This window comes from Melospiza melodia, chromosome Z, assembly GCF_035770615.1.
Source record: "Melospiza melodia melodia isolate bMelMel2 chromosome Z, bMelMel2.pri, whole genome shotgun sequence".
Lineage (NCBI taxonomy): Eukaryota > Metazoa > Chordata > Aves > Passeriformes > Passerellidae > Melospiza > Melospiza melodia.
In genome coordinates this window covers 51485622-51498823 of record NC_086226.1, presented here as the reverse complement: position 1 = coordinate 51498823, position 13202 = coordinate 51485622, and the positions used below count along the sequence as shown (strand labels likewise).

General features: G+C 36.6%; 1 protein-coding gene across 1 annotated transcript in view; it reads left to right on the top strand.

Annotated features, from left to right (window-relative positions):
* MLLT3 (MLLT3 super elongation complex subunit) overlaps positions 1 to 13202 on the top strand; it is a 122899-nt gene that overhangs the window by 77627 nt on the left and 32070 nt on the right. Inside the window, exon 6 of the mRNA XM_063180016.1 lies at positions 5701 to 6306. Coding sequence (XP_063036086.1) covers positions 5701 to 6306 — 606 coding nt within the window. The remainder of the gene's footprint in view (positions 1 to 5700; positions 6307 to 13202) is intronic.

The following is a 13202-nucleotide window of genomic DNA, read 5'->3' as shown; positions in this document are numbered from 1 at the left end:
CCAATGTATGAATAGATTTTTGGTTTTGTCATTTGGAGTAACTCCAGTGATGGAACAACTTCAATGTCCAGATTTCATTTAAATATGCCTCTACAATAAGAGCTGCAGGAAAGTCTTGATAGTTCTTGGGCACAAGTTGCTTGTCCCAGATGCCAAAGTGTTCTCCAGATGTCTGTAGTGGGTGACTTTGGGATTTTTCTGCTACAGCAATAGGCCTTTGATGTGCTCTGTCTAGTTTTGGTTTGTTTTGTCTGTGAATACCACAGTTAACTTTGAGGTCATTTTTAAATTTTGAGTGTGGAAAAAACAGAACCTTATGCTTATCTGTTTGCCACTGCAAAGTACCATATAAACTGTGTGGTTAGATAAGAATTCAAGTAACAATAATAAAACCAGTGCAACAAAATGTTATTCTTGGTTTAGCATTCACTTATGAAAAATACAATACAGTATTTTTTGTAAGTAAGAAACAACTGTCATTTTGCCTTCTGTCTCATTCTCTTCTAAAATATGTATTAAATAGAGATGTTTGTATCTCTGAAGTGATTTTTTTTTCATTTAATTTAATGGAAATCGTACTAGTGAGCACCTATATTTTAGTTCCAAAACAAAGCCTTAATCTTGGAAGTACAGATGTCAGGCAGAAATGTATGAAAACTTCATACATTTCTTCATAATGTAAGAATACCTACAGGCTGGCTACAGATATTTGTGTACTATTGCTATGTACACAAATAGTACACACTATATAGTGCTATTGCTATGCCTGTTTATATTATATTAATATTACATGCACAGAATAGAGAATCAGTTTGGTTAGGTTTTTCAGGGGAATGATTATATCTTTTGCAAAGACCTATAGTATCAACTGGAGAGAAATGAGATTTATTTTATAAGCAAAGAAAACAAAAGCTTTTATTCCTGTGTGTCATCAGAAAAAACATAAATTGTTTTATGCTCCCCCAGTTAGCCTTCACTGTTAAACCAGTGAGCTTTGTAATTCTCCATCTGCTTCTCATACTTCTGATGTCATTGATCATAACAGTTTGGTGGGCTGGGTTTTTGTGGGAAGCAGGTAAAATCATCTTCTACCCTAGAGTAATTTTGGAGGCTCTCAAAATGTTGTGCCTTTCTTTCTTGTTTTTTTTTTTTTTTTTTTTTTTTTTTGTCCCCTGCCCCCAAATCAGCTAGTATTTCTATTCAGTAATAAACAAGTTTGTATTCAACAGAAATCTGAATTTGCTTGATGAAGGAATTACTTTTAGATATCTTTCTCCTCTTTTCCTCTTTAGAGCAACAGGCATATTTGAGTCTAATTGTAGTCCTCTGGCTTATTATGAACACATTAGTTCAATAGGCATAATATTTTTAATTAAAAATGAAAATAATGCACATTTTTATGATCACTAGTACTAAATTTGTAGTCTAAACTCAGAGTACAGTAGACAAGCCTATGCCAATGTGCTTAGTTTATTGACTTCATAAAATATCATGAACTGCCCCTGCTCCACTGCTTCCCCCACCCCTCCCCAGTGTTCTATTTCTTAGTTAGGTTATTAACATCTGTCAGCAGTTGAGATTTGCAATGGTTTCCAGAAGTAACTGCTTATTCAATCTCACATTGAAACAAATTGGGAATTCCATTTTGTGGTGTGAAGTCAACACCCAGGTCTGTAACATACACAGCTCAGCATAATTTTTTGCCCCATAGCTACAGAAGTGTTTTAATCTGCAAATATGTTATCTGTTGAGCAGCTATTACAGTGTGTTTGTCTCACTCAAATTTTCAGGACAATGTACTCTGTGATTTTAACTTAATTTCGTGCGCTTGTTAGGAAACACAAAAATTGGTTGCTGTTGCCCAGATTAGTCTATAAAGTGAATTTACCTCCCAAATCACAAAGCTTCTTAGTTTATTACCTGTAACTCTTAATCCATGCACTTGGGATCCATAAAAAAATAAAGTTACCTAGCTGAGTGTGAGGGCGCTGATCATTCCTCCTTTGTCACAGTATGGCATACCCTTTTTCGCAGTGGGAAGCATGAAAGCCTGAGCAATCCACCTGGTAGGGAGTCAACTTCAAAAGTTCACCTTCTTTTGATGAGGTGATGTCTTCTGCATTCCAGATTGGACGTATGGTTTATGTAGTTCCTGTAAGTTAGAAGATGGTGATGAAACTGGCAGAGATGATGGCTGCAGGAGATAGCAATTTCCAGGCTCATTATCATGGCAGCATAATGGCTCGTTAGCTTTTCTGGTCACTTGTCCTGCCTACAATATGTTCTCTATGCTCCCAGAATGCATCTTGGGCCTTAACATGAGCTGTGTTGGCCAAAATAAGCACAGGAGTTGAGTACCACAGTCAGAATAGTGCAGGTTTTATTTGAGGATAAAATTTTAGATTTTTATTGGGCTTTCTAAAATACATATTTTGAAGGATACATTAGCCCCTTTCATAGAGCAGTGCTATATATCTTGATTTACTGGAAGTAGATGGTATTACTGGCCTGAGGATGACATCTGGTATTTTGACATGCCAGTGTACCTGTATTATTATTTTGCACGCTGTTATGCAACATATCAAAGGCTAACATTGACTTAAGTTGCTTCAATATTTGATGAATACACAAATGTAAGCTATGGTGTGCAGATATATTATCTGCCAAAGCCCCACAATCGCAGTTTTTCTCATGAAAAGAGTGTTGAGAAAAGAGTGTATTATTTTACTAAATTTATTCTTACTTCTTGCAACACTTACTAAGGTGGAAAGAAACACTTAATCACACTGTCAGATTCTAATAAATAAGAAAATGGTTTGAAAGTACATTCTAATTTTTGTTAAGATCTATGCTGATACACAGTACATGTTGGTATATTATATGAATATTCAGCAACTTTTCATCCCCATCAGCATCCCATGCTCATCTTCAGGTTTGACAGAATTTACTGGGGGATATAATTTGACTTTTTTCTGTCTTACAGATTTAATGTTCCTGTAGTTAACTCCTCCATTTCATTGTTGGCTTCTTTTTGGGTCATTGCAGAAATTAGGGAAATAAGAAAAGATAGTGTGTTTACTTTGAAAATGAATGTAGATATAAAAGCAAGGGATTGGCTGCCTTTAAGAAAAGGTAATTCTAAGAGAGCATGTGAGAGGGGTCTAGTCTCATAAGTATGTCAGCTGTAAATAAGTCTCATAAGTATGTCCCCTAAATATACTATGATTTCTATGAAAATACCAACTTCTATGTTGTAGGAAGATGAAAAAAGTCTTAAAATTTTAGGAATTTTAAAATTGAAAAGAAGACAGATCACAACTTTCTTTTGGTTTTAAAACTACTGTGCCCCAGAACCATTTCCACAGGTCTCATCTGTTGGAAAACCTCTGAAATGAGACTCTCCTTCTGAAATGTAAAATATATGTGCTATATATAAAGGGCTATAAGGAGACCAGTAAGGAAGATAATTTCTCTATCTACTTTAGTAATGACACATATTTTATTCCTCCCCAGGGCAACACCTCTCTGGAATGATAGAACATGATATGACACTAGAAGTATTAATAATTAGTTCGTAAGTCAACTTTTGGTACTGGTCTTGCATCAAAGGAAATAGTAAAAATGTTTTGGTTTTTTTTTTTTAATCTTAAAGAAGAATGCCAGGATAAATCTTATAAGTCAAGTAAAACATGTGAAAGGGTGCTAAGTATACTTTTTTATTTTTGTTTTTTAACTACTGGCCGGCAATCCAGGAAGTGCCTTATTTTTAGATATTCAGATGTAATTATAGTATTGTTCATTGTTGATGCTTCCAGCCAACGTTAATGTTGATATACGTGTTATATAAATATAAAGTTAGTTTATCAAATATGACACAAAAATATATTTGTAGTGCAGATGCAACAAGCATCTTATAAAATCATGCAACTGGATAATTTTTGCAGCACTGTGACTGTTTCACTAAATAAGATAATGAGAAGGGAAGAATATTTCTAAGAAATTATTTTTAGCTAATTGTTTCTACCTATTGTTAGAGAAGGAGATGGATGATACTGCAGTTTCTGCACATGTTTTGTGTAGACCTTTCAGGTCCTAGAGTATTGAACTCTGACTTAACACATCCTAATTGGACATGTTATAAGTAGTTATCTATGAACAGGAAGCACATCAGTGGATGTAGTCTCAGTCTTCCTTTCTCTTTTAATTGACACAACTTCCATTAACATGTAAATTCTGCTTTGTTTTCTTGGATAGTTTTTTTCCCAGAGCAGTTGTACTGTGTGCATTTTTTTAAATGACTGAGTCCCTGTGGGGGATGGGGCTGGCTATGTCGTGCTTTGGTCCTTTACTTTCACTGCACTTATGCAGTGCTGTCTGCAGAAGTGTTGTCCACTTCTGTCTATGTTGTGGGTAAAAAGGTGTTTAAGTAAAGGTGGAAGATAAGCTAAATATATTTTCCTCTCTACAGATCTGTAAATCTGTGGCAGTTTTAGACAGCCAGATGCACCACATTTACATACATATCTCTTATAGGTAAAGGAAATCAATGGGTGTATGTAATACATATTAAAGTGTTGCAACATACAGATAGAAATGCTTATAACCAGCCTGGAGGAAAAAGTGAGCAGTGTAAAATACTTGACCATGGGTTCCTGTAAATTGAAACATCACTTTGCAGATTTGAAGTATAAAAATGGACCCCGTCTTGTATATATATGACATGTGTTTAGCGTTTAAAACAGTGCAGTTAGTCTACTGAGTGGTTTTGAGATACTGAGAGCTCATCACTGGCAGTTTCCATGAAAGTGGGCAGTGCTAGAACTGTTCTTGTCTTTTAAATATTCCCAGGTGTTAGTTCTCAGAAGAAAGGATCCTGTATAGGCCATTCTGGATGGTTCCTTTATTTCCAGTTCAAGCTGCATGTGACCTCTTGCCTTGCCACTTCAACTTTTCAGATTCAACTGAGTGAGGAATACTCAGCAGATACTGATCTGCTGTTTCTGGTTTAACCTCTCCTGTAGGATGTCTAAGTCTCTACCTTCTGAGAAACACTTCTCATTTAAAACAGTTCATTTAAAAAAAAAAGTAATTAAAGACTCAGCAGAGATGCCAGTATATTCAAAGAAGGAAAGTTTTTCAGCTTTAGGAGGTTTTCCATAAAAAGGCAATGACTGTTGTCTGTCCAATCAATTCTTCCATAGCCAGGCTGGACCCAGGATTGCTATTGTTTATGAGGAAAAAGATCTGGCAAAACTCAGAAGATCACAGCAGAGAAGTTAAACTTTGCCTGAAATGTCATCATGCTTTCCTCTGATCCTGTAATTTTGTCGACATCATATGGTCCATGTCTTAATTTTTCTTTGTGATTTTAATTCTCTCATAGGTAATGGTTATGATAAAGATTTCCTAAACTGCTTTTATGTTAACCTTACAATGTATAATGCCTAGGGTAAAAACTAGCTTTTGTTGTAACTTTTTGATGAGCAGTGATAACTGTTTATGTTCCACCAGTTTGTAACAGATTTTTTGACCAAATGTTGGGCTATCTGTTCTTATATAGTTAATTCTACTCCTGGTTACTTGCCTGCAGTTCCAATTTCTTAATATCAATCCTTTGTCCATATTTTGTCTGCCTTTTGAGGATTTAAGAGTTCTTTCTTTTTTTTTTTTAAAGTAAAATTTTACATCTCCTCTTTGCAGGACCCAGCAAGGATTCTGAACATAAATAGCAGCAGCAGTAGTAACAGTTTTTCAAAGACCCAGAAGTTAACAAAGGAGCACAAAGAAAAAAATTCTAAAGACTCAAAAGAACAAAAAAGTGCCTTCAAAGAACCTTCCAGGGAACATAACAAATCTTCCAAAGAATCCTCTAAGAAACCCAAAGAAAACAAACCACTAAGAGATGAAAAAATGGTTCCTAAGATGGCCTTCAAGGAACCCAAACCCATGTCCAAGGAACCAAAATCTGAAAACACTCCTATCCTTACCATAACATGTGGGCAGCAGCAAGAAAAGAAGACTCTCACAAAAAGGCCCTCAATGCTGGACACTGATGAATCTTCTGCAAGAAAAAGAAAAAAACCCAGCTCGGATTCATTATTTAAAAGTTTTCCTAGTGCCCCACCACTGATTCTTACTTGTTCAGCTGACAAAAAACAGACAAAAGAGAAATCTCAGCTCAAGGTGGCGAGAGTTAAAGTTGAAACTGATGCACTGGAAAGGAAGACGCCTACTCTGCCACCCTTCGATGACATTGTAGATCCCAGTGATTCTGACATGGAGGAAAACGTGTCCTCCAAATCTGACGTAAGTGTTTGCTTGGTTTTGCTTAGTACTTTACTCAGTGCTGTCTTGAGTATTTGTAGTCTGTGGGACTGTGCACCGAATTTGTGTTCTCCCCTTTCCTTTTGCTGCCTAATGGCAGATTGTCCAAACTGCATTATGATGATGGCCATGTTCAAGCTTATGCTTGAATTCTACTTGAATTGTATTGCCCATTCAAGTCTTTTCAGTTGCTAATTTTCAACATTATGACAGTGAGCGTATGGGAGATATTGATAAACAATATTGCTATTTTGATGTTCTTTAGAAATTCAAGTTTCTTTTGAAAGAACAGGAAATGGATTTAAATGCTTGTATTTCACACTCTAAAACTTTGTTTTCAGGTATTAGAGAATTCAGTAAATCCAGGAAAGGCTTACAGTTATATCAGAGAGTTACTTATTTTTTTGCTAAAAAGGCAGTTATGTCAATGACACCAATTTTGTGGAGGAGAAGTTCCTAGAATCTCACTCTGATGAGTGGAATCTATTGCCAAGTAGTAGGCTTACCAAGAAGAAAGATGTTTTAATGGAAATTTGCTCTCCTGAAAATATTTATCTACTGTGCCTTCTCATCTGTTTCAAGTATTATTGGCTCTTTATTTTTATTATTAAAATTAGGATTTTCATCATTCTCCTAGCAAACTTTGGTTTTCAGAAGCATCTTTTATAGAGACATGAAGAGAAGGAAAGGTATGGTAGAAGAAACGTTTGCTGCCATTATTTGCTCTTATGGCTAGAGGTGTAGTGTGCATGGTAGAGGAATTCTTCCCAGCTTTTCCTGTTCAATTCTCTTGTTATTCTGTTTTCTGATTTGCGTCTCTGTATTGCCTTCAGATTCATAACCCTGCTTGCCCTCTCTGGAACAGACAATAAATGCCTTGCTGTGAGGAGGTGTCAGCATTAGGTTTTACTTTGTAGATACTTCCTGTGAGGGAGAAGGTAATTTACTTCTGAAGTGAACTTTTAATGACTGGTCCCTTAGGGCATGCAAAGGCTGTTAAATTTAGAAGGTATACAATAGAACAGACCCTGCTTTGCAGCATGACAGAGGGGATACTCTGTGGTTAGAGTGGCATTCTCATTATGGCTTGAAATAATAAATAATTAACCAGTTTATATTCAAACTTGAAAAAATACAAACTTGTCACCCTTGGTGTGAAATATTTTTTCTTGTTTTCAAAAAGCTGAATATTCTATTTTAATTTCTCACTAGCCTTAAGACATACTATATACCCTCAGTAGAGCAGGCTAATTCAAATAGGTTTTTGAATGCCGTAGAGGAGCACATACGCTTTTACGGGCTGCAGCAGTTCTCCTTTTTTTTTTAAGAGAAAAGAATTCAGACAAGCAAATTAAACGTAATTTAACTATAAACAGTCCTGCAGAGGTGTGTGATGTGTGGCAACTTGAAAATAACTGATATGTGAAAGATATATGAATGGTGGTTAAAACTAATCCTTTTTAGTTGATGATAGGTGTTTCTCTCTTTGTCTTGAAATCTCTTGCCCACTACTAATTGTATAATGAGAACACCTCTGTATTATTAATGGGCTTACCCAAGTCCATCGTCCATCTGCAGTTGACCTGGAGGACCCTAAGGAGTTCCTTAATTCTGTACTGAAGCTAAAAAGCTGATTCAGCGTTTTCTAAGTCTGTAAGCCGCTGTTACTGAGAGAGCAAATTGCTGAAGTCCTCTCCAAGAGAAGTAAATCCTGCTGGTTTGGACTCTTGTCTATTTTAACATTGACATAGTGGGTCATGGAACACATAGGTCTTCCTTGGGTTCGGGGTCAGTTGGTCCCTGTCTGAATGGGTGAAAAGGATGTCTGCCCCTTTTGGACTGTGATCCTTAATAAATCAGGCTGAGTATGGCTCCAGTCAGTAGTGGGATACTATTTAGAAAGTCAGTAATATACTCACCTAAATAAAAACTCTCTATGAAAAACAGAATAATCCCCTTAGGTACTTTAGTCACACAACTGGCAAGTGCTGTGCTAGAAACAGCTGGGCTATCTGGTTAGTGAATGTCTGCAGAATTTTACAAGGAGATGTTCTGCATTTTACCGCTTTTAACCAGGGAACCTAGTGAAAGGTGACCAAGCAGTGTAATATGGATAACTTTATGTTGGAAGAAATAGTTTGGACTTTTTTGTAGGTATTGGGTAAGCTTCTAAGTGTTTCAGAAGTTTCACAGCTAGATCCATAAAGGGTATATCCAATAAACGTAATCACATTAAGGAAAAGAAAAAAGTAAAAACTAGCAATGTTACATAGAGAGTAATGGAAGTAAAAATATGACAGTGCTTTTTCTGTACAATTTCGGTAATTTCAAATCTGTCAAGGCTTCACAATACTGACAAACATAGTTGCCTGAAGCTGGGAAGATGCTTCTTTAGTGTCATATCCTGTCATAATAATATGCTGTAAAATTAAGTCAATTGTTAGTTCTTACTCTGGTACAGTTACAGTGCTAGGTATTGTACCCCTGATGAACAAAGGGAGTATATTTGGTAGTATCCAGATTTATTCATAAGTATCTTCAAGAAAGCAAAATGACTATACCCAATCCAGCAAATTTAGGTTAGGTAGAACAAATTACTTCACAAATCAGTACCTAAAAGAAAATTAGAATACTGAAAAAATACTGAGTCATGTGCCATTTTACTAGTTCAAGTTTTGTTTATGACATTTATGCAAACATAATAATACTGCATTAATGTAATGTTCATACATCATATAGAATGAAATTATTAATAGCTTTACTAAGAATTTTGAAGTTTTTTCGCTGTAGGGAGTAAGAGGTGGTCTCATTCTCAAACACATGTTCCAAAATGGTGACTGTTCTCTTTACTGGTATTGCATATGCATGTACTCATATGCATAACTTCACATATAAAACATGATAAATTAGTGATACAAGGCGCAATGTAGAATGTAGAGCTTACTGCAAAAATAAGTTTCTTGCTGTTGCTCATCACACATAGGACGGTTCTCAGAATTAGATATAGTCCATTATCAGTTCTCAGTTGTGAAGTCTGGCTTTGGGATTTTAAAATAAGGATGACATTCTGAAAATTTCCTGTGGTAGAGGAGTCTTACAAGCATGATTAAACAGAGCTGTTGTTCCACTGGAATGGTGCTACATGGTGGCAATGCGCTTGCTCCTCTCATTTCTTTAGATACAACCTGAGTTCAGTGAATTGGGGTGGAGTGTATCATCTCAATCAATGGGCTTGAATTTCAGACAAAAAAGTAGAGTGTGCTTAGCCCTGGACAGTACAGATATCATACGCTACCGAACTATGCGCATTCAGACCTGAAACATGGCCTTTGCCTTCATGAAGTAGAGGATGTAGAGATACAGTGTTGTGTCTGCTAGTGGTTGATCTTCCCTTGGAGCTATCCCTTGAAATTCACCTTTCAGAATCCAGACAGGTTAGCATGCTGCTGTCTCTGGTGAATTTCAGAAAGCTGGACACTGTCCTTTGGTGTCCTGTAGTCAGTCTTTTCAGCTTCAAATATCTCTGTAAAATTCAGTGGGAAATGCTGGGAATCACACCCTTCCACAGTGATAAACTCTCTGCCTTGTTAAATAGTCTTTCTGTGTGTGTGACTTAGAACAAGAGCATGTGTGGTCATTCCTCTGTGGCCTATTTGGCATAAGCTGTAGTGTGGTACACTGTGGTATTTATTGTAATTTTGTTTTTCTGTTGACTTTGAGCTGTTGATAAGTAAAACAAGTGTCGGCATTTCTCTTCACGTTGCTTTGTAAGGTATCGCTTTTCAAATACATCTGTGAATTAAAGTACATTGGACTTCAGTGTTACTGGTCAACTAGGCATTCACAAGAAATGTGAGATTTTTTTTTTTTTACTTCATTTGGAAATCACACATAAAGGCTGAAAAACTATTTTACTGACTTTGGTATGAAACTTGCAAAATAAAGTACTGAGTAAAAGCATGCAGATTTATGGTGTTATTGAAGCATAGGCATATTAACACAGTCCACCTCAAAATTCTAAATATTTTGTTTTTAAATTCAAATACAGGATGTTTTAGTTAATGAAAACTCCACCTGTTTACTTCCTATGTGGGACAGTGCAGCAGCACGATAAAAAAAAGACTTGACCTTGATTTTGCTACAGGATTGAAATATGGTGATATTCTTGTAATATTTGTGTGAGCTGGAAGCTGTTGTGTGATATGGAGAAATACAGAATTTTGGATCTGAATGAGGCATTTTCTGTGATTGGAGCTGCCCTTTTTGTGCTGTGGAGCCATTTCAGAAGGGATGCTCAGATTATTCTTGCTTGATTACTGCTGATTTTGCTTGCCCGAGTAGGGAGGAAAAAGTGTTACATGGCTCTTGGTGAGGTTGCTTCAGCAGGAAGACACAAAAGAGATAAGGCAGATGATACATACCTATTCAGGTATTAAATATTCTCCATGTATCTCCAGTTGTAGAGAGCTGAATAACAACTCTTTAGGTCTGCTATGCATGACAGTGGTTTGGTGGATTTTTTAGGGAGCCCATATGAATGGACTGAATTCTGACATATTAATTTCTTCTGTTGTGATTATTTTGCTCGTGGTAAGTATTGTTTTTTTCCCTTCCTGCATTGTGTCACTGCATTAGTAATGGTAGTGGCCTTTTGGCATGTCAAAGCCTATGGAAATACAATCTGAGCAGAAATGTGTGCTAGCAATTTGTGACAGCTCAAGCGTAAGGAGTTTCAGTTATTAAGAGCAGAGTACATTTAGTGGGTGTTTTGCCTTTAGGAAAAAATCCTGTCTCCTTCTCAGGAAGGCCTTTACGGAGCAATGAAAATACAGTAGAGATCACACAGACTATGCCTTTGTACTTAATTAACTGCTTGCATGTCCTAAAGCAGTTGTAGAGTATGAGTACCTTTTTAAAGGAATCCATAAAATGCCACTTTCAGTCTGGCCCATGATGTAGTAATTTGATGATTGCAAAAGTGGAAGAACATTTTGAAAACCCCCATGGTCTTGTAAAACCTCCAGTCCCTTGTTAGCTGAAAAAGCGTACTTTCTGCCAGGGCTTGGAGCTAAAGTCAGAGCTTTTTCAGGTAACATTTAAAGCCAGAAGGAGCAGTAGTGAGATAGAGCTCCATATGCTGTTTTCATGTAGTTACCAAAGGTCAAAAAGAAAAAGGAGAAGATAGATTTTATTTTTTTGTGAAACAAATGTGGCCGTGACTCTCAAGATGAGTAATGGTGCAGAACAGGGTTAATACTGATCATGTGCTTCACTGTGGACTGGGCCCTGTGGGTTTGCAATGGTCATATTATTATATTCTTTACTTTTTATGTGATAATTAAATGAAGTCTTTCTGCTTCTAGTCTGGGAAATAGCACTGCTCTTAAAGCCATGCCAGCCACTCGTGCTGTTGTTGGTCATGGTACTCCTGTGTCAAGGAGGTAATTCAGTAGTGACAAACAGATAAATATCATACAGTCTGAGGTGTTTCCTTCCAGGTATATGCTCGAGAGAAGTAGTGGCCAAAGATAAGCAGACCTCTTCAGAGAAATGGCAGTAGGCACAAGTATGCACTGTGGCCATCAGCATCTACTGTAGTATGGCACCATTCAGCTGCTATGCTTTGCCTATTTTAATGAGGTGTTACTATGAGGTGAAAAATGCTTTGTGTTCACTCACAAAAGCTTGGGTGCATGTTAGGCTGTTCTGTGTGTGGTGAAAGTACTATTGCTGGATGAGGAAGCAGCATGATAGAAAAGTAGAGGTCCTCTGGGCAGCAAACTGAAATGTTAAAGTGAGACAGTTTTGTTACCAGTATGTGTTGGGAGATCCCTGGTTTACAGAAATGTTAACAATTTAGAAATAAAGCAGTGGAGACAAACTATGCAGAAACGATTAAATGTTTGGGTTGTAAAATTAATCTTCTGAGAGCCATGAAATTTTGTCTTCTTGAGGCAAAGTCTGTTGGTTTTTTGTTTAATTTTAGGCAATGTCATGTTTTGACCACGGAATTATTAAGGTACTAATACAGGCAGCAGTATTTTACTTAATTTGCAAGTGGTGGCTACATCTGCTTCATTGTGACTCAAGTGAATTAACTCAAGTATTTGCATAAATGCAGGTTCATATTGGGGCCATTTTTTCTGCACTTCAGCACTGGAAACCCTTTTTACCTGCTATCCTGCAGAAAGTAAGGGTTTTAATTGGATGCCAATATTGTAATTGTCTGGATTGATTTTGTGGCATAAAAGACTTTGTCTCATGTCTGGGTAAAGTCAAGGCAATTTTGAGACACCAAGGTGGATTGCAGTCAAAATAATAAAATATGAAAGACAAGATATGTTATTTTAATCATAATGATGTGAGATCTTCTTGATTAAGTATTTCATTGCTTTGAAGTTGCTTTATCTATCTACTTCTATAAATTATGTTGTCATCCAGAAGAATGGCTGCCTGTATTTACAACAAAATCTAACGCCTGACAATTTTTAGCTGGCATTTTATCTATAATAGTTAGGTCTATTCATGGCTTTTATGCCCTTTTAGTTTTTATGTGGAACCAATATGTTTACACTTCTTTTGGTGAGGGGGGGCGAAGTGTCATGGTATACTCATGTATCTTTGAAAGTTTGCTGCCAAACTCCCCATGAACTTCATTAAATAATTTTGATAATACTTATCATTCAGAGGCTTGTACTCTGGTGATGACACAGAACTCTTCAGGACACACTGTAAGTACACAAAATAATTTTTATATTTAAAAGACTAATCATCCCCTGAAAAAAAAAAATCAAGTCTTTAACTTCTACTAACACAGGTTAAAGACTGAGCTCACTGCCGCAGTGAGTGTATACCCTATCTCACGCCGTGCATTGCCT